We start from the raw sequence: 26440 nt of genomic DNA on the forward strand, positions 1-26440 counted from the left end.
AAAGCTTTCTTCTGGGAGGAAAATGCTTTGTTTTTGTGGCTTTTCTAATTCTATTTTAGATATTTCAGGTTTTCCACTTAATTTAAGAAAAAAGGATTTATCTGCAAATGGGTCAAAGTGAAAATGTTCAGCTCCATCAAAAATGTTTTAATTCCCTTTGATGGGATGGATGGATGGATGGATGGATGGATGGATGGATGGATGGATGGATGGATGGATATGTGGACGGAGGGACGGATGGATGGATGGATGGATGGATGAATGGATGGACGGAAGGATGGATGGATGGATGGATGGATGGACGGACGGATTGACGGATGGATGGATGGATGGATGGATGAGTGGATGGATGGATTGACGGATGGATGGATGGATGGACAGACAAACAGATGGATGGATGGATGGATGGATGAGTGGATGGATGGACAGACGGGCGGACGGGTGGATGTACGGATGGACAGACAAATGGATGTACAGATGGATGGAAGGATGGATGGATGGACAAACGGATGGATGGATGGATGAGTGGATGGATGGACGGACAAACGGATGGATGGATGGATGAGTGGATGGATGGACAGACAAACGGATGGATGGATGGATGGATGGACAGACAAACGGACGGATGGATGGATGGATGGATGGATGGATGGATTGACAGATGGATGGATGGATGGATGGACAGATGGATGGATGGAAGGATTGAAGGATGGATGGATGGATGTACGGATGGATAGATTGATGGATGAATGGATGGATGGATGGATGGATGGATTGACAGATGGATGGATGGATGGATGGATGGACAGATGGATGGATGGAAGGATTGAAGGATGGATGGATGGATGGATGGAAAGATGGATGGATAGATTGACAGATGGATGGATGGATAGATTGACAGATGGATGGATGGATGGATGGATGGACGGATGGATGGATGGATGGATGGATAGATTGACAGATGGATGGATGGATGGATGGATGGACGGATGGATGGATGGATGGATGGATGGATTGACAGATGGATGGATGGATGGCTGGCTGGATGGATGGATGGATGAATGATGACGTGTAATCAGATTACTAGAGAACTATCAAAGAATGTGAAACAGAATATTTTCTGGAAAAGATTTTCTCTGTTTTTTGGCTTTTATCCAGACTTGGAGCAAAATTCCAATATTTTCTGGACAGTCTTAGGAACCCTGAACTTCCAGCGACCTTCACCAACACATTTCCATCACAGCTGTTTCTCTGCCTCTCCACCGCTTCCAGCAAGGCGCTGGAGGTCCTCTGGTGGTCTCCTGGTCCTGGAGGTCTCTTGATGGTCTCCTGGTCCTGGAGGTCCTCTGGTGGTCTCCTGGTCCTGGAGGTCTCTTGATGGTCTCCTGGTCCTGGTGGTCCTCTGTTGGTCTCCTGGTCCTGGAGGTCTCTTGGTGGTCTCCTGGTCCTGGAGGTCCTCTGGTGGTCTCCTGGTCCTGGAGGTCTCTTGATGGTCTCCTGGTCCTGGTGGTCCTCTGTTGGTCTCCTGGTCCTGGAGGTCTCTTGGTGGTCTCCTGGTCCTGGTGGTCCTCTGGTGGTCTCCTGGTCCTGGAGGTCCTCTGGTGGTCTCCTGGTCCTGGAGGTCTCTTGGTGGTCTCCTGGTCCTGGTGGTCCTCTGGAGGTCCTCTGGTGGTCCTCTGGTGGTCCTCTGGTGGTCTCCTGGTCCTGGTGGTCCTCTGGTGGTCTCCTGGTCCTGGTGGTCCTCTGGTGGTCCTCTGGTGGTCTCCTGGTCCTGGTGGTCCTCTGGTGGTCTCCTGGTCCTGGAGGTCTCTTGGTGGTCTCCTGGTCCTGGTGGTCCTCTGGTGGTCTCCTGGTCCTGGTGGTCCTCTGGTGGTCTCCTGGTCCTGGTGGTCCTCTGGTGGTCTCCTGGTCCTGGAGGTCTCTTGGTGGTCTCCTGATCCTGGTGGTCCTCTGTTGGTCTCCTGGTCCTGGAGGTCTCTTGGTGGTCTCCTGGTCCTGGTGGTCCTCTGGTGGTCTCCTGGTCCTGGAGGTCTCTTGGTGGTCTCCTGGTCCTGGTGGTCCTCTGGTGGTCTCCTGGTCCTGGAGGTCCTCTGGTGGTCTCCTGGTCCTGGAGGTCTCTTGGTGGTCTCCTGGTCCTGGTGGTCCTCTGGAGGTCCTCTGGTGGTCCTCTGGTGGTCCTCTGGTGGTCTCCTGGTCCTGGTGGTCCTCTGGTGGTCTCCTGGTCCTGGTGGTCCTCTGGTTGTCCTCTGGTGGTCTCCTGCCCCGCGGCTCGTTCTGACCTTATCTCTGGGTGAGAAGAACCAGACTGACCCACTCATCTCCAGCCCTCCTGTAACATCTCTCTGAGCGTGTGTGTGTTTGCTCAGCGGACCCCGGGCAGAGTTCACCCCCCGCTGAAAGTAAACACAGGAGCAGCACGTCCTTCTCTGCACGCTCCCAGAACTGGGATCACCTCCCAGACAGGAATATCATCACCGCGCACCCCGTTCCCATGACAAGGAGCCGCGTCTGTGCCGTCGCCGGGTCTGCAGTAAACATGTTTACGGACGCTGACGGCGGTCTATTCCAGCGATGAAGACGTGTGTCTTCATCTGTCCACACGTGCTTCCTGGCAGCCGGGACGCAGGAAACATTCATCTCTCTTAAAACGGACAAAGCCGTCCCATTAATTACCGGCTCATTGTCCGTGTGGTTGCTCGCTCCCTCTGCGCTAATTGGCCCGTGTTGGTCCTCCCACTGGATCCATTTGTGGGAAGCCGTCGTTACAGTTTCTGCTGGAAGCACTGCGGGTCTGAGAGGTTATGTGGAGTCACGGGTTCAGCCGTCGCTCAGAGAGCTTTCCCGGGGGAACAGGCCTGGAGAAGCTGCTTCCTGCAGAGATTAAAGCTCAGAGCGTGGCTTTTACCAGAACCGACCGGGCGTCCTCCTGGTTCTCCGTTCCAGATCTGTGGTGCGGACGGTCGCTCTGCAGGTGAAAGTGTCAGAGAGGCAGAAAACATGTCGGGACACAAAGTGCAGGAACGGTCTGGCCCCGAAAATCCAAACAAAGCTGGCGGTAAAAATCAATGTCTCTCTGAATCGAAGCGCCCAAGCCGCTGAGCCAGGGTGGCCCCCCCTCCCCCCCACAGAGCCCGCTTCATTCCTAGAAGCAGAACCGCCGACGGACTCAACGTGGCCGGGAAATGAAAAGAAGGGAGTTCTTTGTTCTTTCAACTATTATTTCATTTCATCGTGTTTTTGCAGCGGAGCCGCTAGTATTACTGTTGCCTTGCAGCAAGAAGGTTCAGGGTTCAAATCCCAGCCTGGGTTCTTTCTGCATGCCGTTTGCGTGTTATCCCTGTGCATGCGTGGGTTCTCTCAGGGTACTCTGGCTTGCTTCCACAGGCCAAAAACATCCCCAAAAAATGGGTCAAAAATTATATCGTTTCCCAGAATCCCTTTTAAAATTGATAACATAGATATGGATTAATTTATAATATAACAAAGGTTTCTAGCCACTAGACTGTTTCAACACTGCCACACTTTTTTAACTATATGATATAGCTTTTTACTTTACTATAAAATATAATTTTTTTAACTATATAACATTAGCAACAATACAAATGGCTTTTAGCCCGACTCATACCTGCAGTCAACCTTTAACTATGTCCTCATGTGGCAAAAAATAATATCAATCCATTAACATTAAAGCCATTAATCACACTGAGCCTGGTTCTGGTTCTGGTTCTGCTGGAGGTTCTCCTCCCTATTAAAGGGGAGTTTTCCTCTCCACTGTCGCTTCATGCATGCTCAGTATGAGGGATTGCTGCAAAGCCATCAACAATGCAGACGACTGTCCACTGTGGCTCTACGCTTCTTCAGGAGGAGTGAATGCTGCTTGGAGAGACTTGATGCAACCTGCTGGGTTTCCTTAGAGAGGAAACTTTCTCACCAACCTGGAGGATCTGATGGAGTCTGACTTTGGAAAGAGACTTGATGATGACGCGTTTCATTAATTGGCGCTATATAAATGGCGAATGACAAAGGCAAATAGTGATGGCGGTTGTACTGAAACAGCAATTTCCCTCTGGGATTATTAAGGTATTTATTATACTATAAAACTAAATTGAATTAAAGATAAACTATAGTTAGTATTAGTTAGTTAAGTATTTTAGGAGTTTATGTCATGCTACTGACCGCAGGTACAGACCAAACAGCAGGGGGCGCTGTTGTCACAATTAGAATCATTTAGAAGGCCTGGAGTTTGTAGCGTCGTGAGACTTTCCTGATCTCGCGAGCTTTCAAGGTTTCACTCGCAGAACAGTCTGGCTACTTTCCGTTAAAGAAAATTTGGAGCCGTTCACCAAACGAACGTCCAATCAGTGTTGGCTTTGAGGCGCTTTGAGGTGTGACGCAACGAGAAGCGCGACAGTTCAGTCTAAGGAACATGGCGGCTTCAGCCGATGAAACTAGCGTTAGTGTGGCTATCGAGCAAGTTTTATCGGAATTACAGAGTATTTCTTTGCTGAGCTAACGAGCCTTTACCTGCAGCAGCAAGAGTAGCTTGGCTTGTGGTTGTGTTTTCGTCGTCGCTGTTAGTACGTCATATGCTTCGTTGATCTGATTGGTTCATTTGGCCCGTCTATCACCAACATAGGCCAATCAGCTAACCAGTATTTTCGCCCCTTCCCAAAATTACTTCAATGGAAGGTTTCCAGATGGATATGCGGAGCAAAATCCATCTGGCGGAGTCAGGTTATGGAGTTTGTGGAGTTTCTTGCGCCCCCTGCAGTACCTTCACGGACCACCAAGAGGGCGCACCACACTATTCGAGGTGCGTTGGGTTAATTTGTCTCTCCAAACTGCGTGTGCATGGCTGTTTGCCCTGTGACGGACTGGCGACCTGTCCAGGGTGTACCGCTGGAGAACAACCCTGCACGGCTAGGCGGGTCTAGATAACGGATGATAAAGGGGGACGAATACTAGACAAGCACCGCTTTGTGTTGCTTATCTCGTATTTTTGTCAGTAACCAGGCGGATAGGTGTGCTGTGATGTTTACACGAGTCCCTGTTGGTCCCGGCTCCTTCAGGTTTTCTGACACAGAGACGTACGAAAGACTTTGAAATGACGATAAAAAAATGCTTTAAAAATTCGCAGTTTGACTTTGACTGCACAGCCGACAAACTGCTGGCTGTCATCTTGTCACTTCAGCCCGCAGCGCCTCGGCCGTATCCTTCTCCCTGACAAGCAGCGCCAAGAAACAGGAGATCCAGAGGCGCAGCAGGAGACCATGTCCTCACATAAACCCCTGCACTCAAACGCCGAGTGTGACACGCAGACCAAACCCAGATCCAGATGTCCAACCTAAACATTGAATCCGGACGTCAGCTGAAACGTGAGCCGTGTGCGAAGCGTCTTTCTGCAGCAGCTGGACCAAAAACCCGGGCCTCAGCGCTGAACAGCTTCCCATTGTTTGGCCGCTGAGTGCTCCCTCCTCTGCAGAATTCCTGGTAAGCGACTTCACCAGAAACCCGCTGGCTCTCTCTGTGGAGGGCGCCCATGTTGTGCAACACACATTGTGCTCATCTAGTGGCCAAGGCTGAAGAGTTTGAAGTGATTTGAAGAACTGTTTATGCTCAACAACAATAATAATAATAAAAAAAAAAGACACTTTGCTGTCCTGGAAATCCAACAAGCAAACAGCAAGGCTCTCAGAAAGCAGCTCCAACTCAGAATAACAGGAGTCAGAGAGTTTCTGGTGGAATAAAAACACCTTCTTTTTTTTTCTTAACTGAAATAAACTGAGGAATGACTAAAGGTTGTAAGTTAGAATCCTACCTTGTCCAGATCCAGACTCATGCGGCGGGAGGCCGAAGACGTGAAGGGAGAGGAGGAGCAGAGCGAGCGGCACAGACATCATGTTGAGCTGTGACAGAAACATTAACTGAATGTTACTTTGTCAACATGTTCCACCCAGAAAGCCCGCAGAGGTCCAGCCCACTAATGCCATGAAGCACCCCCCCCCCACCCACCCACCCACCCCCTTTATTTAAATAATAAACAAATCTACACAACCAAAGACAACATCACATTAATGATCAGAAAATCTGTTGATCATCAAACCTGGAGGAGTTTTCTGCCTCTAAATATTTCAAATACAAATTCCTCTAGATGATTTTCAGCTGTTTTGGGGAATTTTAGGATTTATTCGCAACATTCCTTTTTTTTTGGGTGGAGCGATGACGCAACAAACGAGTGCAATGGCTTTTTTTCTTTCTTTTTTTTTTTTATAAAACAGCTGAATCCGCAGCTTCCCTAAATAACACTAACCTGACAACAGCCAGATGCATGTCTCGCTCCGCCTAGCTCCACTCACATACATCTGGGACATCGGCCATTGAAAGTGATTTCCCCAACCAAATTTATTGTCCAGCCAATCAGGACGCAGGGCGGGTGTCTCCTGGATGTGACGTAGCGGAGAAGCGACCGTGAGATTCCAACAACAATGGCGGCTCGCATCGAGGAAGCAAGCGTTAGCATTGATGCTGCTATTTCTTCCGTGTTGTCCAATCTACCTGATATTGTTAATTAAAAGAACATCAGAGAACGCCTCTGAAGGCTTTTGTTGGTGGAAACCATGTTTTCGCCCTTCTCCCGACCGGATTTGGCAAGCGGTTAGCCGCTAACGAGCGGTTAGCCGCTAGCCGCTAACCGTTAGCGGTTAGCACAAACCATGTTAGGAGGCCTTTAGTCCTCGACGCGGTCGGCCCGGGATCGACTCTGACCCGCGGCGCTTTGCCGCCTGTCTTCCCCCCTCTTCCTGTCAGCTCACTGTCAATAAAACGCGTGCCACTAGAGCCGCAAACACATTTAAAAAAAATAAAAAAAAGTTTTGTTTTTCCTGCGTCGCTCTCATCAGCGTCACGGGTTAGCTTCGGTGTGAGTGGTTGAAATAGCACGTCGATAAAGATGACAGACAAGTGGCTTATCCAATCATATGCAAGGATTTTTGATAAGCCCCAGCCTTCAATAAAGGCAATTCCTATGGAGAGGTCCCAGATGGATGTGAGTGGAGCTAGGCGGAGCGAGACATGCATCTGGCTGTTGTCAGGTTAAAATACCACAGGCTTTATGAGGTTAGTGATCGTGACTGAGTGAAGCTGATCGGGTCGGCTGAAAAGTGGCAGCGCTGCACCAGCTGTAACAGGCACGGTGGTGGCAGCAGCATGCTGGGGGACACCATCTCAAATCAACCGCTGGTAAGGTCCTGATTTAAGGTGGCGGCCTAATTTTAACTTCAACTTCAGCTTTTATCGTTAATCTTTACTTCAGGTCTTAGCTCCTGTCTTTTATCTCTTGCAAATGTGTGTTTTAGATTGATCTCCTTTAACCTTTACAAGCTGCTTCTTGTCCTTCTGTCTTGTCTATTGTCTGTATTGTTTGTGTTATTATCTGATGGCTGCTATTACTATTACTTGCTGCAAAGTCTAACGTCTAAAGGGTGCCGACTCAAGCTATGCTAACGAACCGCAGGCTGTGATTGGCTAATAAACTGCTCATGGTGGCTGTAGCTTAATAACTGTGGATCACATGCTTGTTTCATGTTAAATTTCCAAATGTTACAAATTATAAGAAAATATTTTTAGTTTAATAAATACTGCACTTCATGAACTTCCAACACAAGAGTAAGCAGACTTCAACAGTTAATTGCACAATTGTAAAGTGTTAAAAGATGAACGGTGATAAATATTTAAAGACTTAAATTCAACTGTTGTTCGTTCATGAGGACAAATAATACAGGATTTTATCGGCTCACCTGCAGATATGATAACGTGTTAAAAGGTAAACATGCATTTGATGAGGAAAAAGTCAACTGCAGGCATTTGAGACGTGACTTGGAGAATAAAAAGACGCGTGAACACAGATGACGCCTAGAAGGTTTGAAAGATGGACACGGTTTGGTGTCCCAGCAGGACAGCAATCCGCTTCCAAACCGGTTTAAAGAATGAATAACCTGGGGCTAACATGACATTTTGTTGGCGCCGTTCCCAAAACTCTGAAATCAGCCATGTTTTCAGTTTGTGGACAACATTAAAAACTGGATTTGCCAGGATTACAACCGCTTTGAATAAACTATCCTGGTCAAGCAGAGAGCAGGGAGTTGTTTATAGGGAAAAAAGGTTGAGATGAATAATTAACTGTCCAAAATTGGTGGAAATTTCATTGCTAAAATTTGTTTATTTAACTTCTTATCAGAAAAATAAGACTAAAAACTCAAGTTTGTAATTTTTATGTCTGTATGAGTCCAGTAGCATTGAAGAAAATCCAATTGTATTTGCTGTGATAATCTAATAATAATGTGATTTTATACAGCTTTCTGAGTCACACAGGTATAACTTTCTAAATATCACAAACTAAACACGGGGTAGATTTTCAAATGTACATAGAGTACCTGAACACATCGTGATGTCTACCTTGTCCAAGTAAAGTCCCTGTTAGAGTTGCCATCTTTTAAAGCGCTGATTATTAATTAAATGATAATTTTGTTATGTTGGGCCAAAATCGTAGTCAAAATGGAGGGAAAATGTGGGAAAATATATATAATTAAAAAAAAATCCCAAAAATGTACATTGGGATTATTGTACCTTGCTCAACAATAAACCAAGCATGCATTTTTTTAAATGAACAGCTTATAGAACCGGAATCAAAAGTGACAGCTAAGACGCGCCGCACCTCTTGGCTACTTGCCTGGAGGCACAATTTTCTCAATGTTTTCTCAGAATTCACATTAAATAAAGCCATAAGAGGGGTTTATTCATCCTTTCATTACTAGAAGTTCACTTTCATCCATCCTTCCTGGAAAAAGCAGCCGTCAAGCAGAGTTTGTGTCTGAGATGTGTTCACCGTCTTGTATTTCTGGCAAAGATCTGAGCGATCTCATCCTGCAAAGTGGACTCAATCCGGGCGTGTTTGGAGGTTCTGAGAACCACAAGTGGTCTGCTTGGCCACGCTGATTTCAACATGTCTTAAAGGTGCATAGCCACGTTTGACTTTTTTTATTTTAAATGTATACGTCAGTAGCTTCCCCTGGTTGTATACAAAGTTTTTATGAAAGATTATCACGTCCTGCTGCTGTATTACCGTCTTTTCCGAACTATAAGTCGCACTGGTGTATAAGTCGCATTTTTGGGGGAAATTTATTTGATAATATACAACATCAAGAACAGACATGTGTGAAAATAACAGGTATAATGATAGGCCGGTAAAAATGTGTAATAATTTCACACATAAGTCGCACCAGAGTATAAGTCGCACGCCCGGCCAAACTATGAAAAAAACTGCGACTTATAGTCCGGAAAATACGGTAGTTGTTATATTGGTGTTTTACGCTTCGTTTTTGCTCAGTTTGTTGGTAAATAAAGCCTTTCGTGTTTATTTACGAATTTAACAAAAGTACGTACTGCGCATGCGCTGCAGGGGTTAAAACAAGGAAGCGGCTAACGGCTATTAGCATCTTCCAGCGAAACAATGAAGAAAGGTCCAAGATCCAGTGAAAAGAAAACGCAAAAAAATATGATTCCAAGAGGGAAAAGCCTGCAATGTCTCTGGGAATCCAGTCTGAACATTGGTGTTCACTGAAGCGGACGCTAAACCTGCCGAGGCTCAGATGTGACACAGAGTTGACTGACGTGAGTAAATGTTCTGATATGAGCCTCTTAAAGTTGCTGTAAATCAGTTTATTTTATTAATAACTGTTCTTCGATCACGCTGAGCTGCTGCTTTACTGCGAGGCATGTGAAGGTCAGGCTCAGTCTGGCATTATTTAATTTTGATTTATAAATTAAGCAAACTGGCATTATGACAGTTCTGCGATACTGGCACTAGATGGCGCCACGTCTGTTTATATCTGCTCATCGTGCCTGGTGCTGGATTCTATCTAGCCTCAAAAAGTATCAAGATGGTGTATATAGCTTTTTTTTTATCACGATCAAACGGTTTGTTGGTCTTTTTTTAAAAGCATATTACATGGTATATGTATTTTTTTCACTATGCTGAATTCTCCTACTGTTCTCCAATTGTGCATTTTTTGTTGTCATTTTAACTTTTTACTTTGTGTTCTCTCTGGGGTTTTTTTCTTACTCATAGAAGGTACACCTGGTCTGGCGTTCTGTCCACTGTGGCTCTACGCTCTTTCAGGAGGAGTGAATGCTGCTTGGAGAGACTTGATGCAACCTGTTGGGTTTCCTTAGAGAGGAAACTTTCGGACCAATCTGGAGGATTTTTATGGAATCTGACTTTGTAAAGAGACTTGGAGATTACGTGTGTTGTGAATTGCCGCCATATAAATAAAAATGAATGGAATCATGCGACCTACTTTTCTATCGGATCGCATGCCAAACCGGATCCGGTGTGTTTTAGCCCTTACCCTGGACTCTGTTTTCATCTCATCTGATCACTAAACATTTTTCTAGTAAGCTTTTGGCTTCTCCATGGAGGCTGCTGCAACTTTCTGAACTTATTAATACAACACCTAAGACACTATCGTCTTCTCTCACTTCAACTAACTTCATGTCTTCTTTCCCTCCATCCATGAATCTCCCCTTAGATCTTCCTCTAGGCCTCCTCCTCTGGACCTGTCCAAACCAAATCGGTTTGTTCTCTCTGGCTTCATCTCCAGAACATCTAAGAAGAGCTGTCCCTCTGATGGAGTCATTCCTGATCCTCTCCATCCTCATCACTCCCAAAGAGAACCTCGGCATCTTCATCTCTGCTACCTCCAGCTCTGCCTCCTGTTTCTTGTTGAAGGGGAAAAAAATGTATTTACTTCCCTGTTGCAGCTGCAGAGTTGATTACGTCTGAGCACATTGTTTTTCATCTTGATGGGATCTGGGAGAGAGTGAGAAACTGTGGGGTGACATGTAGCATAAGATAACACTGGTATCTAAGGGGGGGTTATTACTTTTATCTGGGTAGAACAGAAAGGGGGAGGATAGATCAGACAGGACCCTTTCCAGGACGTGTGCAATATTGTTCTCCTTATGAGAAGAAAATACATTCTGACTTTGATAAAATCACAGACTTCTGTCTTGTTAATTGAGGAAAGCAATTTTCTTCCGGCTACAATTGGCGTCACGAACAGGATCTGTTTGACTGATGTGACATCAACATCTTGAAGTGACCGTTCATCCTGGCAGCATCTTCCTGGCCTCAACCTTGACTGCCAGTTTTTCCCTTTCCGCCTTTTTCTTGGTATTCTGAACAGCCCATTTCGGATCTTTTTGTGCTCCAGTAATGTTAATAGCTGTGTTGCTTTTTGCTTACCTCACCTGCTATGATGTGGTCTTAATATGGCTCAACAGCTTTCTAATATAAGGTGAGCTGCTGGCTGATATTCATGTCGTTTTTCGAGTATTACATTTTATTTTATTTTTATGAAACTTTATTGAACACTTTTAAAAAACAATTGCAACACTATAATAATAACAGAAACAATAGACGGGATTTCTATCTCTAAGAGTGCCTTGTCTAAACGAGACGTCATCGCTGGTCTCATCAGTTTTGAGCACCTTTACTTTCATTCCTGCTGATAAGATTCATTCACAGAACCACATTCTTTTTATTCTCAGCTCCAAGGATGCAAACTGAGACGAAGAAAGAGCTTTCTTGCATGCTGCTCCCTTTTCCTGGAATGAACTTGCAAAAAGACTTGAAACTTCATGACATGATCTCATTAGAGGCCTGTAGGGAAATTCTAGATGACTCGGAGTCAGACACACCCGTTTGCAGATGGTACGGCAGATATTCACACCTGAATTTCACGCACCTATCAATTTGACTTTACCGTATTGTTTCGGACTATAAGTCACACTTTTTTTTTCATAGTATGGCCCATCCTGCGATTTATAGTCAGGTGCGACTTATATATCAATTGTAAATGGTAAATCATACTGCTTCACATGAACCAAGGAGTAAACGTTACGGTCTATAGCCACTAGAGGGCGCTCTAGGCTTGTGAAAACTATATGCTGCTCTTGTACCACTTAAAAATTAATTGAAACATTAACTTAAAGACAAAAAGAAGTGAACACATATTTGTTTGTTGTTTTCCTGTTTCAGTCTGTATTCAGGCAGCAGAGCGTTGCGTGGTGCAGCTCGTAGGACCCAGACAACGACTGAACCTGTTATTGTGCTGTCTTTGAAGCTAATAACAGCTAGCGCTAGCTTACAGCTCTGTTGTCTGGGTGTTTTACAACTTTTCTGAGGCACACAAGCTTTATGTTGCTCTGAAGCATCAGTGTCATAGTGTTAGCTTAGCACGTAGCAACATTACGAGCGCTGACGGGAACCTTCTGGGTTGGAGTAGGTGGCTTGTTGTAATTTACTCCATTCATCCTCCCAGGTATGTTACATGTTATTCAGCCGGTTGTGGATGCAGCTGTGCAATTTAATAAATTAGCGTACCAGATTAAATGTCAGTTTTTACTCTTGGAGCGTGTGAAATAAATGTCTAAATAAATGTGACTTGATATAAATGTGCAATGTATATATGTTGTTTTCCTCTTTATGACAAATTTTTTGACTGATTCATGGTCCGCAAAATACGGTATTTGTTGATATATCTGTCCAGACATTATTGTTACAGAGATTGTCAATTTCCACAAGGCCTTTTCTGGTTGAATAAAGGTCAAATGAAAATAAGGAAAATCCAATAAAATAAGTGAAGTCAAACCAACTGTCAGCTGCACTTAATCAAAGTGCAGCTGACAAAAAAAGTAAAAACAAAACAAAAAAATATATATAAATATGAATTTGTGCACCTTACTCTAATTTTTAAATTAATTCACGTTTATTACATTTCAACCTAGAAAACAAGCAGATTTAATTAATTAATTATTTATTCAAAAGCTCACATTTAAACTCAACTTTTAACGCCGTGATGACTGAATGGCTTACTGGTTTGAATGGAACTTAATTAAAAAGTATATAATTTAACAAAATAACGAAAAATAAAAAAATGCTTGCGCTTGATCAAATGTCAATTTCTATTTAAAGGGAAAAATGTATCTAAATCTGGAATAAAACGATAAATGATTTTTCAATAACTAAAATCACAAAGAATTAATTTGTGACAAATTATGTTAGGTTTACTGTAGGGGAGGGATGTCAACTGAAAGACATCCAGTTTGATAATTATTTTTGGCTCGACTGATAGAAAAGAAGAAAAAAAAGGTTTATTGTCAGCAGTTAAAACAGGTATTAGTTCACTAATACTAAGAATGCTTTCTGTATTTAGCCACGATTAAGACATAAACTAAAAGCAGATTTGGGTGCTTTTGAGTAAAAGTGAATAATTGTGGTGCCATTTATTATTAAATTAAAAATAATGCAAACCTCCTTAAGTTGAAAGCTAACATTTACCTTTGTAATAAGATTTTTCTTAATAATTTTACAGTAATTTAAATAAAATCTCCATATTTCTGCATCAACAACCCGTGGCGGTGGTTTCCGCACTTTGGACGCCCCTGTTTTGCAGGTTTGAAGCTCTAACTTATGGGGTAAGATAACTGTCATGCAAACGTATGTGTAGATGTCTGTATTTGTAAATGTGAGTCCATAAACGTGAATAAATATAAGATTTTTTATTTTTTCCTTGTTGTAAACTCATACATGTGACATCAGATGCTTCATCTGTGAGAATATTTTTAGAAGTGACGAATACATGTTACAAAGTTACAACTTTGCAACGATACATACAACAAATCACAGATTTGGCAGTACGAAACAAACTTACGAGTACAAATCTAAAACCCCTGATAAAGCAGTCACACACCTTCCAGTCGATGGGAGTCCAATGCACCATTAAACAAGAAGAGGAAGAAGGTGAAGAACACTGAGCTCACAGCGCTAAGTTAAAAATGTCCTTTTTCTGCTGCTGCTGTTCTTCATTCTAATTAATTAACGTTTAATTCTAATTAATTAACTTTTTTATTTTTATTAATACTTTTTTATATTTTTTAGGCTTTTTTAGATATTAAAAATATTATTGTTTTTAAAAAAATTCAATAAAATATGGTGTAGTGTATAAATAGTTTTGCGTGTCAAAAAAAGGCTAAAGAACTTAAATTATAATTTATTTAACACAAAATATTACCTCTCACATTCAGCAATGGCTACATTATTCACACAATTATTTCATTTTATTATCAACAATTTATTATCATCTAAAGACGACTAATAACAGGAGGAGAAATGCAGTTCCAGACGAGCTCAGGTGTTTTAAATTCACACAGGTAGGCCTACATCTGTAATTCACATAACTTAAATCGTACTTTTACGGTTCCAAAGTTGTAACTTTGTAATTTATATTCATAACTTCTAAACGTGAATTCTCACAGATGAAACATCTGATGTCACACGTATGTACGAGTTTACCGCGAGGAACAAATATAAATCTTCAATTTATTCACTTTTATCGACTTACATTTACAAATTCAGACATCTACGCATACATTTTTTATTGACAGTTGTCTTACCCCATACTAACTTTCCCTGTTGTCCCCCACGGAGTCTGATTTAATACAATAAAATAAAGCAGCATTCGGCTCAACCAGGAACACAGAAAAAACAAACACAAACCGCGTTTTAGACACAAAAAGATGCGAGTTTAGTGCTTTTATCAGAGCAGAAGAAGATCCCGGTGGTTACCTTCAGCACAAACCCACAGGTCTGACCCCGGAGGAGACCCCCCCGACCACCGCTGCGGTTCCTCTGGTCCGCTCCCAGCCCTGGAGCTTCTGCAGACCGGGCTTCCTCGCTGAAACAAGCCGACAAAAACGGCGACCAGACGCGGTAATTAGAGAGCCGCTGCTGCACCGGGAAAAGACGGACAGAGCCGGGGACAGAGCCGGGGACAGAGCCGGGGACAGAGCGCTCCTCTCGGCTGTAGGGCAGGGACTTTGTGTCGGGCTGCGGCTGTTGGACGCTGGAATAAATACGCACAGAGACGGGCGCCACCTGCTGGCGGAGTCTGGCTACAGCAGGAACCAGAGAGGCGGCTGGGCCCTTTGTGTGACTTCACAAAGTTTATTTGCTGGCCAATAAGAAAAATATCACCTAAACGTGCATTAGAGATCAATTTAAAATAAAATTTCAAACAGAATAAAAGCCACACGAGAGGTTGCTGGTATCTACATGTGGAGAACTGATCACATCTTAATGGGGCCTTGAGCAGAATTATATTTCTCAAACAGCAGGGGGGGAATGTTTAATTGACTGAGCGACAGCCTGCAAAAAATAATTGTTATTTATTTATTTATTTATTTATTTATTTGAATTAGGACAATGCACATTCATCAACATGTCAGCTTAACGCATCAATGTAAATATGCCAGAATTAGCACGACAGCTAATTTGCATCCGCTGTCCCAAGGCAGGTAAGAACAGCGAACATTAAACAAGACACCATGGGAGAGAACAGAGTGGACACGGACAGATAAGATGCCAACAACATAAAATCACAATAAAATTAGGTTAACAGGCCCAAGTATACAGATCAATTCACCTGTGAACACACGTCTGGTTAGTTTTAACTTTCACTTATACAGGCTGTCTCATTGAGATCCAAGATCTCATTTACCAGAAACACCTGGTTTCATAAAAAAATAAAAAAAATAAAACAAGAACATTTTAGTATACGGCATGGTAAAAACCCAAACCATAATAATATATCTAATATATAAATACAGACATGTGCAAAGGTTTTAGGTAGGTATGAAAAAAAATGCTGTAAACTAAGATTGCTTTCAAAAATATGAATAATAATTGTTTGTATTTAGAATTTTTTCAAAATTGAAAATGCGAAAACAAAAGAAAAATCTTACCCAACATTAATGGTTGGTGTTGCCAACTTTTGCCTTCAAACCACGATCAGGCTAGACTTGATAAAAGGAGATTTTAAAACTTATGTACAGTAGGTTACACAGTCCCTAACACAGGGGTGTCAAACTCATTTTGGTTTAGGGGCCGCATTCAGCTTAATCTGATCTCAAGAGGGCCACACGAGTAAACTCATTGCATGATTAAATAAAACTAATAAAAGTGGACTTGTTGTTGAATTTTATTTTGAATTAATTTCACTTTTATACAATATATTATGAATAACCTCAGCGTTTTTAAGAAAAGTATATGCAATTTCAACAATACTTTTACTCAGTTAAACATTTACTTAAGTGCATTATGCATAAGAACTGATCACAGTGATTGTACAATGTTGAAAAACATTTATTCACATTTTTTGGAACTTAAAAACACTGTCCTGCATGACAAAATACATCAATCAGATAAAAATTAAGAAATGGTTTAAAATCAATTTTCCACATCTGAATCTCAGTGCTACCATCTGCTGATTAAAACACAGCGCCCCTCGTGGACAAAACAGAAACTGCAGATTAAACAAATGTTCTTTTCAGTAATTGTTTTATCATTCTCTTCCTTTTATCTCCTCTTTCTTTTTTTCTTCTTGTTCTTCCTTTCCTCTCCTACTTTCCCATTGTAGTGTCCATATCATTTGAGATATTCCCCGCATGAATCATAATAAAACTATTCACATTCATAAATCAAGCGGAGCACTATGGCAAAAGCAGTACTGTTCCACTTGTGAAAGTCAAATCTGATGAGTTCTTTTTGCCATTAAGACAACAATTCTTATTGCCACATTTCCAGACAGGACACTGGAAAAAAAATGAATAATGATAATGCATTTATCCACTGGGCCGGACTGAATTGTTCGGCGGGCCAGAACCGGCCGTATGTTTGACAACCCTGCCCTAACATGAGCTGGCAGTGCGTTCCATAACTGCTCCTCTGATGGACACAACCATTTGACCAATTTTGGTCCTACGCAGCTGAACATTACTGTCTCCTCTGGTTAAAGCTCTGGTGTTCATTCTAGTAATGTTTTTTTTTTGCTTATAAAATCTGTTAGAGGAGGAGGAGCAAGTCTATTTAAAACTTTTAAAACAAGGCACGCATCCAAAAATATCTGATGACGTTCAAAGCCAAAAATGTTGTACTTACTTAAAATGTTACAATAATGATAAGGTAAAGGCGTTTTGTCAAGAACTTTCAGAGTTTTCTTGAAGACAGACTGTAGGGGCTTCAGAATGACCTCTGAAGTGTGAGACCATGTGGTATGGCAGTAGTTTATATGGCTAAATATCATGGCATGCATTTAGGTTTTTGCTGATTCAAAAGTCAGAGAGATGATGTGTTTGTGAACAAGTCGAGCTGTATCTCAGAGAAAAGATTAGACCTGCAAGCTTCAGATTATAGCCGTGGTAACAGCATTCAAACAAAGTAAAACTACCAATTCCTTTAAATGTTTAATCAACCAATAGCATTCAGTGTTGCTACATGCTCATGCAGGGAAAGTGAATGCTGCTTGTCAATGACTCGATGCAATCTGATGAGTTTCCTTGGAAAACTTGACTAATTTAAATAATAAACTGAATTTAGTCACATTGATTGATATCCTAGTTAAATTCAATAGTATTTCTAATAAAACAAATATACACCTTTTAAATTTAAGTGTTCAAATGCAAGCAATTATGAAAGGCCTCTACTGGTTTGGGGGGCCTAAGCAGTGGCTTAGTTCACTTCTGCCTTGGGCCGGCTCTATGTACCAGCATTATTCAGAACCATAGTCGACTCTATTTACCAGCTTACAGTGAAGACATTGTAAATATGAAGCTCCTTGACAAGGAGGAATGTATACCTTCCTGTGCAAAGGTTTTATGCTTTTAACAACTGAGGTGTTAATAGTTTAGTGTCCTCATTTAAGAAAACACAGTTAATGAACACAAGTCAGATCTAAATCAAACATTATTTGGCGTGACCACCTGTTGCCATCAAGGCAAGATCATCATCCACCTGCATTGAATTTACAGAAAGCTCCGGTCAAGTACCACTGCTCGACCACAAGAAAGGGTATTATTTTCATTAATATTACATTCATTAGCTTATACAGCTAATTATTGTGGTGACATGGAGCTAAACCAGCAGCTGCAGCTAGACGATGAGGACTACCTGAAAAATGGACGATGTCATTGCAAGTGATTTTTCAATGCTTCATTTTTCAATGTTTGATTTTACAATGCCAAACCTCTTTTCAGTGTCGCTGCAAGCTGTCACTGTTTTAGCTCCATAATCCTCCAGACAGGTGGGTCAGAAAGTTTCCTCTCTAAGGAAACTCAGCAGGTTGCATCAAGTCTCTCCAAGCAGCATTCACTCCTCCTGAAAGAGCGTAGAGCCACAGTGGACAGTCGTCTGCATTGTTGATGGCTTTGCAGCAATCCCTCATACTGAGCATGCAGTTTGAGGGATTGCTTGAAACTGTGGATGACAGCTTCCTCAAATCTTTCTGTGTCTTCATGTAATCCCAGACACACTTATAATCAGGGCTGGGTTGCCATAAATTCCAACACTTCTTTTTCTTCTTAATGCTGATAGAACTGAATGACCTTGACTGTATGTTTGGGGTCATTGTTTTGCTGCAGAATAAATTCGGGGCCAATCATATACCTCCCTGGTGGTATTGACTGATAGATAAGCCTCTACCTGTATTTGCTAGCATTAAAGACACCGTTAATCGTGCCCAAAACTCCAACTCTGCAGAAATGCAGCCCCAAACTTGCACAGAACCTCCACCTTTCTTCCCTGATTGGCTGCAGACACTCATTATTGTGCTGCTCTCCATCCCTTTGGTGAACAAACTGCATTCTGCAACAACCAAAGATTAAAAGTTTTGTCTCATCAGTCTGGAGCTCCTGCCGCCATCTTTCTGCACCCTGGTTCACTTGATTCACTTGGCCCGGTCTCTGTGTCGGAGGAATGGCTTTTTGGCGGCAACACTTCCATGAAAACCACTTCTGGCCAAAATATATTCAGACAGTAAAGTTATTTGGGTCCCAGTAATATCTGCAAGTTATGAACTAATGGCACTGCTGCACATCTTCAGATTTCAAGGCGAAATAACTTGATCGCACGAATCTGAAGCGTGAAATGAGTGTACCCCTGTTGTGCTGTTGTAAAGTGATCTGTGCACAGAGGTAGCTTTGTCGGTGTGTATCCAGTAATTTGTGCAAACATACATACACTTATGTGTGTAATTTGTGATTGTGCATGTGTACTATTACTTTGTATTCATAATTTTTTTTTTGTGTGGATTTGAAAAGACATTCACAAGTGCCTGAAGGTACACACAAAATGTGTTTTATGGTTTACAAATCATGCTTTACACATACAAAGTAGGGCTGTCAATCGATTAAAAAAATTAATCGAATTAATTACATACTCTGTAATTAATTAATCTAAATTAATCGCATATAATTTTTGCTGTGAAATTATTTTAAATATTTAAATTCAAATGATTCAATGAATAATCAGCATTAGATACATTAAAGTGCTGTTTTCAACAGCAGACAAACTGAACTAAACAGACACCAATGTCAAACTGAACTCACGTCAACAGGAGACGTCAACTGAAATAATAATAAAAAATAATTTTTTATTATTAAAAAGACGTCTGAATTTAACAGACGTCAACATATTCTATATTGCAATTTACTTTTTAGGCTAATTATACACAATTTAGACCTAGTGCTACTTTAACAAACAAGCATTTTATTAGTTGTTATCTCTTATCTGATGTATTTCTGATGTTTGGCACTTTGTTTTACCTCGTGTCAAAGTGCTCTTTAAATAATGATAACAATGATGATGATTATGATCAGAATAAACTTTTGCATCACCTCCCAGAAGCTGGAAAGAAAAGAGACAAAGGCTGAGGCCAATACTCCTGCTGGTATAATTCCTAGGGTCACTGAGGCACACAAACCCTATGACCACAATAAGGTGGCAATCCCCACAAAAAATAGAAATAGATAATGAATAAATAAGAAAAAAACTAAAATAGCCTTCATCTATGTTTTAACAACCAATAGCATAACGTATTAATATTATTATAACATAATAATATTATAATTATTAATTAATAATTAAATATTATTAGAACATATTATTAATGTCCTCTGAGCATTTTTATATCTCAAAATAATGTAACACTAATTAACAACTGACAATAACCTTAAAAAATAAAACATATAGTCATAATACAAATAATCATAAAGAAATTACTAAAATAAATCTTGGTGAGAATTAACAAACACCGCATACATAGATATTTTTTTTCAGGCCTAGTGGTTAGAGCATTGCACTTGTGTCCGGGAGGTTCGGGGTTCAACTCCTACAGACTGCCACTCTGGGTCCCTGAGCAACACTCAGAACCCCAGATTGCTCCCTGGGCACCAACGGGATGGGTTAAATGCAGAGAACAAAGTTCATAGGAACGTATGTTCCAATGACAATAAATGTTATTAATATTATTATCATTAACTGTTTAATGGTTGTAAAGTTGTGTGTGTTTTTATAGTAAACTGTGCTGTTGTGTGCAGTATTACGTGTATAACATGAAACGGCTCCACCTCTGAGGAGAAAATGGATGCAGAGACACGCACGGAGCTCTTTAAAAGCCGCTGAAATGAGAGTGGAAGGTGAGAAAAGTTTAAAACCACTGCGTGTTTATCCTGGAAACGGCATCCAGACATAGAGGCTGGGCAGGATGTGTTTCACACACAGGTCACCAGTGTGAAAGTCTGTGTTAAACACTGTGAGCCGTTTGTTTTTGTGATTTAGAAACGCTTCCACTGCAGGGCAGGACAAACAGATGCTGTACTTTAGTTTCTTTTTGTTGCTATAAAGTATCTCGCAACATGAGTGCTGCTACCAAACGTTGACCGGGACGCTGTTTACAGGGGGGAGGCTCTCTGCTGCTGTCTGCGAACAGATCATTCTTCAGACACAGTGTTTGACCCGTGACATGAAAATGTCCTCCAGAACCTCATCCTGGTAGCAGAGTTTGTCTCTTCCTCCTTCTACACAGTCGTTTCTGTCTTAGTAAACCTTCAACATACATGTGTCATGCTATGTAGGGTGTTTGCAGGACCAAACTCCACGCAGGAACTGGGGAGAAGCATGGTGAATATAAAGATTTAATGATAATAAATGACAAATGTCCAATAAGGTGCAGGACACGGAGCACAGGGAGGGAAATGGGGGAGCAGAGAACATGGGAGTAAAACGGAGGGATCTAGTGGGGAAATATGGCCGAGAGTGAATTTAAATGCTGAGGGAGGTGTGGAGAAAGACATTGGAAGCTGGTGTGACGATCAGAGGAGGTGAGGCAGAAGGTAAGGAGGGTGGCTGAGGAAAGGAGAGTAATTGACACAGAGGAGCTGTGTAATGTAATGTAATGTAAGTAATGGGAAGCAAAGAAAAGAAAAAAGAAATAGGTAAGAAATTAAACCTAAACAGATGAATTAATGAAGAAAAACCTAGAGAACATAAAAAAGATGAAATAATAAGAAACACAATAGAAACCCAAAACATAACACCGCAGGATTGTGACAGTTTGGGATGATCACACATCTGATTGAAATTCTCTGACTTTTTATCAAATCTAGCTGGCTGGTGGTGTGAAGGCAAAAGTTGGCAACACCAACCATGAAGGTTGGGTAAGATTTATCTTTTGTTTTTTTTTCATTTTCCATTTTGAAAAAATGCTAAAAACAAACAATTGTTATTCATATTTTTGAAAGCAATCTTATTTTACAGCATTTTTTTCATACCTACCTAAAACCTTTGCACTTTGCACACTGTATTTATATATTAGATTAGATTGTCTATTTCCCCTGCATTGTCTACATTGTTACATTGTTTTACATCGTTTACATTTCAATTGTTTACATAAATTGCTTCTGCAACTGGATACGTGAATAGCACATTTCCCATGCATTGTTTACATTGTTACATTGTTTTACATTTAAATTGTTTACATAAATCGCTGCTGCATCTTTATTCTGAAAATGAGTGTAATGTACTGTGATTTTTCAAGCTGTATGCAAACGAAATTTCGTTCTGTACGCACTTTGTGCATACAAAATGGCAAATAAAGCTATCTATCTATCTATCTATCTATCTATCTATCTATCTATCTATCTATCTATCTATCTATCTATCTATCTATCTATCTATCTATCTATCTATCTATCTGATTATGGTTTGGTTTTTAACCATGTCGTATACTAAAATGTTCTTGTTTTATTCTTCTTATTTTTTTATCAAACCAGGTCTTTCTTGTAAATGAGATCTTAATCTCAATGAGACAGCCTGTATAAGTGAAAGTTAACTAAAAATAATAATCTCCCATGCATATACCAACACAGAGATTAATCTAACCACTAGATGGCGAGCTTGAAATAAACATAAAAAAAAACCTACAGTCTGGTTTTATTTTGTGGTAAAAACAAAGTTTATGGCTTTAATTATATATAAAAAAAACAATGAGACAGTAAGGAGCCAATGAAAGCAAGCTTTGGTCAGTGCGTTCTTTGTACTTTTTAACAAGGAGCAGATATTCTGAAAGCACTTCTTTACATTTTTACATTTTTAACCTTTAGTCTGATTGTGCAGAGTCAGCTTGTGACGCCTTTATCCTGGACAAACAACAGTGATGCAACAGCCCCCCCATCCCTCTCCACAGGCTATTCTCTCGGTCCCAGTCATCCAGAACAAACAAACCAACCCGTCTGCAGGACACGAGCTTCTCACAAATAAAACACATGATGACATCAGGCTCTCTCTGTACACGACTCGTTACCTGAAGCGGGTCAGATTGGCTCTGCTTTTTCACTTTTCAGGGACAAATGTTTCTTCACTGAGGGAATTCCTGAGCTCCGGGGTGTGTTGGGAAATCCAGCCCTCCCCTCCTACCTTTGCCTATAATATGACCCTCTCTATTACAGGGCTGAAGCAGACAAGAAGGAGGAACTCTGAACACCACAGCATGAAGGTAAAACCCTCAACTTCCTTCAGATTTACATTTAAATGCTCATTTTTAACACACAACCTGTTATACCTGGAAAAAAAAAATCGACCTCTTGAAGTTGAAGTTAACCCTCTTCCTACCTTCTGTTTCCAGTTGCATTTGGTCCCTGCTTTAGCACTGGTACTTACCCTGGTGTCACCAATTTGGTAAGAATGCGTCCTGTTTAACATTCAGGTGGTTTTCAGATTCCTGGAGCTTCTTTCTTAGGCAGCCGTGTTCATTTCCTGTCCTGGTTTGCACCAAAGTTGTGCTTTTAAAGTCTCTTCCTGTCTCGTGTTGTCATGAAAAGGCTGTATGTTTCAGGCTGCTGTTTTATTCATTCCTCCTTGTTTATTATTTCTTCGTCTCTCAGTTGTCAGCAGCGGGTAAACTGCAGATGGGGGTCTTATGGAGCCTGGTCTGAGTGTGACGCCTGCACCCGTACTAAGGTACCTTCTGCAACCCTTCACCATCATTTCTGGAGGATTTGAGAATATCAGAATCCAGTATGTACCTGGATGTATTTAAACTTTTAATTGGTCCGTCAGGCTCTACAGCCTGAGTGGACACTAACATTCGAAAACACAAAAGGTAGATAAATGAATTTATACATTTTAGGTGGGAGGTAAAAAATTTTTTTACACATATGTAAAAGTAAAAAATGTGGAAGTAAGTAGAAAATATTGGTGAAGTTTTTATATCTCAGCTTATCTTATCTTGTGTTTTTACATCTTGCTTTTACTTAGTCTGCCATAGCTTACTTTATATTTTAATGTTTTACCTCACTTTAGGTTATAATATTATATTTTAGTTCAGTTCCCTTTAGCTTAGCCTTCCTTAACGTAGTTTCCTATATCTTATCTTAATGTTGTTTTAGTGCATAGCACACCTTTGCCTGTCTCATTTTCCCATAGTTTATTTTAGCTTACCATAGTTTATCCTATTTTATGTTATTTTATCTTAGCTGACTTTATATTAGTTTTTCTCAACTTAGCATATAATAAAGTATCTTGCTTTTTTACTGCTTTAGTTTAGTTTAGATCAAACGTGGTTTACCTTAGCTGGTGACCTAATCTTATCTAATTTTATACCAATTTACAGTACCTGAACATGGCTCAGCTAGTTTTATTTTATCAAAGTTTTTATTTTATTTTATCTAAATGTAGATTTATTTACCTTACCTCGTAATATCTTGGGTCATTAATTTCTCTTCTCAGTAATTTCTCTTCAGTACAATTATTTTTTATCCTGAAATTTGTAATTCTGAGGACAAATAAAGCAGCATTAGGCTCACCTTACCGTATTTTATCCTATGTTGCTACCTATTTATCTAACTTTGGCTTGTTACACCCTCTCTTGTCTTATTAGTTTACCTTGGTTTTGTGTAGTTTGTCCTGTTTTAGATATATTTTAAATTATACTTAGTGCGCTTAATCTCATTTAATTATATTTGATCTAAACTTAGCTTAACCTAGTTTATATTATCTCAAGTTATTTCATCTTATCTGAGCTGACATCTTAGCTTATTGTGGTAAATTTGTGTGTCTATTTTATTACAGATTCAATTTAACCTACCTAAGAATTTTTAAGTAATGTTTAACATATAAATGACAACAAAAGAGCATTGAGGATTATCTTGTCTTAGCTTAGTTTATCTAAGCTTTGGTTAGCTCAGGATGGCTCTGGTTAGTATAATGAATGTGGCAGGATGTTTTTTCCATTTTATCTACGTCACAATGTAAACCCAGATTATAGAAGACTGTGGTGTAATCTTTTAAGCCTTGTTTTGCCATAAATCGCCCGTTGACCCCAACACGGCTGGCTTTTGGCACCGTTTTCATGTGTCAGTTCGAACTGGACAGAGTTCAGATGACGCAATGCTGCTCTCCACTTTATCATAGCTGAGTGTTGTCAGGGTGATGTTATTTGTTGGTGCAGAAAAGTACAAACAAGTTAAATTCAGGTCAGCTAAAACCTGTGTCCAGTACCCTTTATTTTTATTTCCAGTTTCATTTTTTTATTTTATATACACCTAATAACATCTATATTTCATAGTTCAGGAGGGACTTAGTGGTACTTGTTATCCAAAATGGTTTAAAATTAAGAGAAGACTATTTTACTACTTATTAGATGTCAGTGTGTTACACATCCTGACGACTAAATTCACATCAATAACATTTTCTCATTTATACTTTCATGTTTTTTATGTAATGCTGCACGCTCTGCATTTTTACCGTGCAGATTTACAGCGTCCCATCAGATCATGTAACTCTTTCTGCTGATAACACGCAACAATTGAGTTATTACTTTCAATTAACTCACATTTTTACTCCTATTTTCAGCTGCGGACTCGTCATGTCGCAGTGTACGCTCAGTTTGGTGGGGCGCCATGTTCAGGAGAAGCCACAGAAACTCAGCCATGCGTCCCAGGAAAGGCGTGTCCCGTTGAGACCGGCTGTGGCGGCAGGTTCCGTTGCACCTCTGGTACGTTGAAATATAAAATTAAATCTTGGGTAATAACTAAGCTCAGAATCTAGGGATGCACGATACATTGGTTATAACATTGGTATCGGCTGATGTCAGTCAATTTTTAACATATCAGTACCGTTACCATAAATCCGGGCGTACACTGTACGATATTTTCAGTGGTTGTAATCAGCTACAGCTCAAACTGTACGATGAAACCTCAGAGTTTAAAAGTTCACAGCTCACCATCTCTGTTCTTACTGTATGTCCCGATGCTCTGATACGATCTGACTTTCCCAAACTATACGTCTAAAAACCACGTCGTACTCAGCGCTGTAGAGAGATGGCGCTTGTCGAACTCATCTATAAGGAAGCCAAATGTAAACAGTAGAAGAAGAAAAAGACATAAGTGTCAATGCTCGGTAGAACGAAACGCGCTGCCTTGGTTATTCTACGAGTTGCTCCTCCGCAGTTTGACTCCATGTCACACGTACCGCCGCCATGATTCTCTAAACTATGTTTTCGTCTCAGAAGAAGAAGAACTCCCTTGTTTGCACATGCTCAGTGCGCGAGGTTGGGGGGAAAATCGGCTCCTAGACGCTCGTAGCTCTGCTTCACCAGCAGGAGGCGCTCACCATCACCTCAGGACGGCCGACTGAATTTCAGACGTTTGATTTTCATCCATTTCTAAATACTGTCGCACGACCGAAGAATCTTCCCAAAAAGGGCAAAAAAACAATCATACAATGTATGCCCGGCTTAAGTGAAATTGTGCCAATATTATAACATCTAACACATAACACTGCACCACACTGTGCATAACTGCACATTTACACATTTGCACATATGCTTCATGCTGCTGAACTGATGAAGCCACAAAATGGACTCAGAAATAGACTATTGCTTACAGTGTTACATTGTTTTTCATCTCAACTGTTTACATAAATCGCTGCTGCATCTTTATCCTGAAAAATAGTGCAATCTACTGTGTTTTTTAGAGTGATTTCTAGAGT

General features: G+C 40.9%; 2 protein-coding genes across 3 annotated transcripts in view; one reads left to right on the forward strand and one right to left on the reverse strand.

Annotated features, from left to right (window-relative positions):
- The window catches only part of ghrb (growth hormone receptor b), a 28666-nt gene extending 13668 nt beyond the window's left edge, over positions 1-14998 (reverse strand). The window contains exons 1-2 of one of the 2 annotated variants that reach the window (XM_036140006.1): positions 14687-14998; positions 5819-5906 (exon numbers count right to left, since the gene is read on the reverse strand). In XM_036140006.1, the coding sequence (XP_035995899.1) occupies positions 5819-5900 (82 nt within the window). In that variant the 5' untranslated portion in view covers positions 5901-5906; positions 14687-14998. Of the gene's footprint in view, positions 1-5818; positions 5908-14686 lie in introns of those variants that run through there. The other variant, XM_036140005.1, reaches the window with a different exon arrangement.
- Positions 14999-22715: 7717 nt separating this feature from the next.
- Positions 22716-26440, forward strand: part of c7b (complement component 7b) — a 15312-nt gene continuing 11587 nt past the window's right edge. Inside the window, exons 1-4 of the mRNA XM_012877520.3 lie at positions 22716-22946; positions 23076-23128; positions 23335-23410; positions 25304-25445. Coding sequence (XP_012732974.2) covers positions 22881-22946; positions 23076-23128; positions 23335-23410; positions 25304-25445 — 337 coding nt within the window. The 5' untranslated portion in view covers positions 22716-22880. The remainder of the gene's footprint in view (positions 22947-23075; positions 23129-23334; positions 23411-25303; positions 25446-26440) is intronic.

The sequence above is a fragment of the Fundulus heteroclitus genome, chromosome 8 (genome assembly GCF_011125445.2).
Source record: "Fundulus heteroclitus isolate FHET01 chromosome 8, MU-UCD_Fhet_4.1, whole genome shotgun sequence".
In the NCBI taxonomy this organism is placed as follows: Eukaryota; Metazoa; Chordata; class Actinopteri; order Cyprinodontiformes; family Fundulidae; genus Fundulus; species Fundulus heteroclitus.